Raw genomic sequence first — 5,148 nt, forward strand, 5'->3', positions numbered from 1 at the left:
TAGGAACTTGAAAATTTGAATTCTCCATCAATTTAGGAGAATTAGTTGGAGGATTAGATTTTAGACCAGCTGGAATAGAATGGGTCTCAATTGCCTTAACCGCCTCCATGCTTGGTGGAATTTTAAAATTTGAATCTAGAGATCCCAAACTTTCAGCAATATCAACAAGAGTTCCATTAGAAATTTCTTCCTTAGACGGATTAGCAGCCAAAACCGAACTTAGCTCCTTCTCACACGCCTTCGAAACAGCCTCCATCACTTGTGGTATTTGAAAATTCAAAACTTCAGCTATTTTAGGCATACACGTTGGACTAGTAACTATTGGACTAGGTGTATTATCAGCATCCAACGAACCAGATACATTAAAATCAGCATTTGTATTATGAGCTAAATCTGGTTTGCTCCACAAATTTGAATTAATGCTAACAACCACTTCATCTCTACCCTTGATTCCAGCTGTATTTTCTACCAAATTTGAATCAGATTCCGGATGGGGACAATCTGGCCGGCGAACTTTCTGAAAATCTGCACCATGGTTTACTTGAGAACCTCTTAACATTTTTAAAATTTCTGTTGGATTTGAATTTGACGTGCATCCAGGGCCCGTAAGAGCACTCATCAATTGATAGAGGTTCTTTGGTAGCTTCCTTCTTACTAAGATCAGAATTTTGAAAACCATTTGAACATACAACATCTTTATGTCCAATAATTCCACATTTGAAGCATATAGAAGATAAATTTTTAAATTCAAATTTTTGAAAGAACTTGCCATGAATACCTTCAACCCAAACACCAGTAGGGAGTTTGGAATTTAATTTCACCCGAACACAAGCTATGGCGAATTCCCTTCTCCCCCATCTAAACATGTTTCCATCCAATAACAACGGAGTCCCTATACTTGAAACAATTCTCGAAATGTTGGTTTCGTCCCAGAAGTGTAATGGTAAGTGTGGAAGATGAACCCAGATGGGAGAAGAAATCCCATCCAAGGAATTGGGAGAAAAATTGGGAGTCCATTTGTCTAATCCAATGACAAATCCTCCCACATACCATGGACCTCCATTGAGAACTTCATCTATTGCATCCTGAGATTGAAAGGAGCAAAGGAACCAATCTAAACCAAGAGCAGTAATATGGAATCCTCCAAATTTATCCCACTACCTCCTTAATTCAAAAGCACAGCTGGGAAATGACAAGTTTTTGCAAAGGATCTTTACTACCAATGAATTCCTAAGAACATGAACATTGGATTTTTCTTTTTCCAAGTCAAGTTTAATAACCTTAACATCCTTATTTCCTTCATGAGAAAAAGATGAATTAATTTTAATGTGTGGTTTCTTTATCCACACATTAGAATTACTCAAATTTTGATTGAAGCTACCAGAGGTTGAAGCCTCCAAATCATTGGCTCTAGGAACCAAAACCGGCAAAGATGAACAAGACTTACTTGTCATAGCATTTAAAACTTCTTTTCCTTTACCACTCACCATCAACGGTTTCTTCTTAGAAATCAATCCTTCCTCTCTAATCACTAGAGGAGAGTTGAAAAAACTCGAAAAGTTGCGATTGAATGTAAAACTACCTTTTGAATCCAACAAAGTTGGACGCGCGGTAGAAACAAGGGAGTTGGTGTTCCGGTCATCCAAGGATGACCGGCCACCATTCTCCATTTACAATGAATGCAGCCTTCTCTTCACTTCCAAAGCCGAAAACCCTCTTCCAAAATCTTCCTCAATTCGTGGAGCTTCTCTCTCTTCCAAAGCTTCCTCAATTCGTTTTGACACAAAAAAACTTATTAATGAACACTTTAAACAAATAATCTAGCAAATATGAATAAAACACGAATCATTTACTACACTAAAAAGTAGCGAAGAGGTGACTATTTGGACTCTTGATTTTCTGGTTATCATCTTTGTGTTTTTGCATTATGATTTTAGAGTAATGAAATTTGAGACTCTATCTAGTTGTCACCTTTTATCTACTTGAAAATTCTGGGATACTAACCAATCTTTTTTTGTTGTCTTAAAAGTTTGGTGTCCCCTACACCCCAAATGTTCAAACTGATCTTATTTCAATTGTCTTTTTTTTATTTTGCAATACACTCTTTTTTATGAGTTGTTGTTTGCTTTTCTTTAGTGTTTTCTTTCCATTTGTTAGGAAATAGAAGTTTTTTTGGTTTTATTTCATTTTTTAACTTGTAATAGTTTTTTCTTCATGGTTTAATGGTTTACTGTAATTTGCATCTCTTAAAAAAAAAAAGAGTTAGCAATTTTTACATTTAATTAATGGCCGGAGGGAGGGGTTTAAGGATGTAGGCCAGTAAAGAGGTGGACGGAAGTGGGGTAAATCACTCGGCCATGAGGAGAACGAAGGTCTCAGACGATCCCGTTGAAGGAAGCTCAGCGCGGAGGGACTGGTGATTTTGCAGAGAGAAAAAATGGTGGATGGGGAAAACGCCGGAGGTTCATTGTAAAAAGCAGCGCGTAGATGCCCCGTCGCATCAAGATGATTTTGTAGACAATATTTTGTATTAATATATCTTTGGATATAATAAGAAAGTTGGCCCACTCGGCTGTCGGTCCTCACTCGATTGCTTTGACCCGCAACAACTATCCGATTCTGCAGAGTTGCAGTCTTCAACGCGAAGCCCACGCGGAAGGTCAGTTGCGCAAAGTGGCCAGCACCTTTCAACCCGAACGACCCATCAACGGCCTACACCCGCATTCCGGAACGATCTGACGGCTTTATTTCACCAATCGCAATCCAGACGAATCTCAACGGCGATTCGCAGGCTGTTTTGTTTTGTACTGTTTTTTATTTTCATTTTCTCCCGTCGGCGTTCTGCATCTTTTCCAGATCGGCAGTTCTCAGCGGGTTAGAGAGAGATAGAGAGAGGGGAGGATCCTTCATCATCCCCATCCCTAGTCTCTTTTCTACCTCATCGATTCTCTTTCTCCATTAATTTCACCCTTGAGGTTTATTTTGGTTTGATTCTTAGCTGCTTGCGGTTTCTAATTTTATTTTATTTTTGTCTTTTATTTCTTGATCTGAGATTAGTCGATCCAATGAAGGGGCTGATCATCTTGGTTTGTTGCAGGAATCGGAAGTCTGGAAATGTCATCGATCGAGGAGGAGGCGTTCGAGCACACTCTCCTCGTGGTGCGGGAGGTGTCGGTTTTCAAGATCCCACCACGTAGTACGAGTGGTGGGTACAAGTGTGGCGAGTGGCTGCAATCGGATAAGATCTGGTCCGGCCGTCTCCGCGTCGTGTCTTGCGGTGACCGCTGCGAGATCCGGCTTGAGGACCCCAGCTCTGGTGAGCTCTTTGCCGCCTGTTTTGTTCTACCTGGTCACCGGGAGAGCTCCGTCGAAACCGTGCTCGATTCCTCCCGATATTTTGTTCTGAAGATCGAGGACGGACGGGGTAAGCATGCATTCATTGGCCTAGGGTTTAATGAGAGGAACGAGGCGTTCGATTTTAATGTGGCTCTCTCTGATCACGAGAAATATTTGAGGAGGGAGCACGAGAAGGAGTCTGATGGTGTGGAGGGTGACGAGAGCTCGATCGATATACACCCTGCAGTGAATCATCGACTAAAGGCAAGTTTTTGGATTCATGTGTACATAGACATGGTGGTATTTGGGGTGGTTCTTTTTTTTTGTTTTTCCTTTCCAAAGTGATTGAAATGGTCTTTGTGGGGGCAACTTTCTGAATGCTTCCACATAGGGCTGCTTGACTACTATTTCCTTTTTTTTTATGTTTGAAAATTTCTGTCGTCTGAAGTTGCTTTTGGGTAACTTGAATATATATTCATAATATAAAACAAAATTGCTTTTGGGTAGTAGTAGTAGTGATAAAGAAAGCTATTGTCCTACTTAAAAAATGAAAAACAAAATCAATATCCACAATCATTTTCAGAAAGAACCGTTTTACTCATAATAATTCTGTCATTTTTTTTAAAGCTGCAGCCGTTTCAAATAAATCCCAAGTAGATTGCATGCTATGTAACTCAGTTTGCTTAATTTATAAGTTTCTTGTGGTGATTCATTTTCCTTAAGTGATTGTGTCGACTCTTCCAAATCAGTTGCTTGGTTGGTTAGCTTATGAAGGTTGCAGCTATGATTCTGCGTAGTTGGAGCAATTTCACTTTTGGTGGTTAGAGCTTTCCTCTATAAAAAAAAAGAACCATCGTGTAGTGATTTGTTGTATAAGTTTATGGAGATAAGCTATTATTACAGTGACATTTTCTTCATTACCTAAATCAAATTTACATATAATGTAGTTACTAGTTAGGAATCACAGAACACCTCATAGTGATAAAAATTACTTGCTTGTTAATGCCTGCTTTCTTAGCGCAAACAGAAGTGTTGGTCAAGCAGTAGAAGGAACTGGAATGGTATATGTTACGTGCTTGATTATGTCATGTTAGCACTTGACTTGCTGTACAGTTTTGCACAATTGGACACATTATCATGGCATGAAATCTATAGGATTGATGACAGATCATTCTGTCACCTAAATCACGGTTCTATTATCAAAATCTTTTGCAGAATGTGCTATCTGGTTACAAATTTCATTGACGTGTCAAAATAAAACTAAAAAGGTTGGTTAGCTGCTACAGCTGGACTAAAGGGGGCCTTGATAAGCTAATTTACTGCAAACGTTGGCTCTTCTAAACTCCAAACATTTCCTTTTCTATTTTTTTTTTAAAATCAGGATGGTTAACTTAAATTAATATGCTAAGAAGCAAAGATACTCTAATTCAATGCATCCATTGTTCAAGTGTGTTTTATTGATTTTACTTGTTATGTGCTAGAATATTGTGACAGTAGAGAAAGATAATTTAGTACCTTAGTTTTTGTCAAAACGGAGAATTTGAGAGTGAAAAGCTTTTAATTTTATTATGCAATTTACTCCCTATTTATAGATCTATACAAGGTGTATTGATAAGGAAACAAATAACTCTTATAATAATGAGAATACAATTATTCCTACATAAATGGAAGGAATTAATGCTATCCAGGTAGTCTTCCCACGGATTACTATTCTCAGCCAATTGATATCTTTGGGATCGTAAGGTTGAGATTTAACACTCCCCCTCAAGCTGGGAAGTATGGATCCGTCATTCCCAGCTTGTCAATCATTCG

The 5,148-nt window shown here is 38.6% G+C and overlaps 1 protein-coding gene across 2 annotated transcripts in view; it reads left to right on the forward strand.

Moving 5' to 3' along the window:
* Positions 1–2,560: 2,560 nt before the first annotated feature.
* LOC110096281 (uncharacterized protein At1g03900) overlaps positions 2,561–5,148 on the forward strand; it is a 14,158-nt gene continuing 11,570 nt past the window's right edge. Inside the window, exons 1-2 of one of the 2 annotated variants that reach the window (XM_020822146.2) lie at positions 2,561–2,985; positions 3,098–3,600. In XM_020822146.2, coding sequence (XP_020677805.1) covers positions 3,115–3,600 — 486 coding nt within the window. In that variant the 5' untranslated portion in view covers positions 2,561–2,985; positions 3,098–3,114. The remainder of the gene's footprint in view (positions 2,986–3,097; positions 3,601–5,148) is intronic. The other variant, XM_020822145.2, reaches the window with a different exon arrangement.

This window comes from Dendrobium catenatum, unplaced genomic scaffold (assembly GCF_001605985.2).
Source record: "Dendrobium catenatum unplaced genomic scaffold, ASM160598v2 fragScaff_scaffold_186, whole genome shotgun sequence".
Lineage (NCBI taxonomy): Eukaryota > Viridiplantae > Streptophyta > Magnoliopsida > Asparagales > Orchidaceae > Dendrobium > Dendrobium catenatum.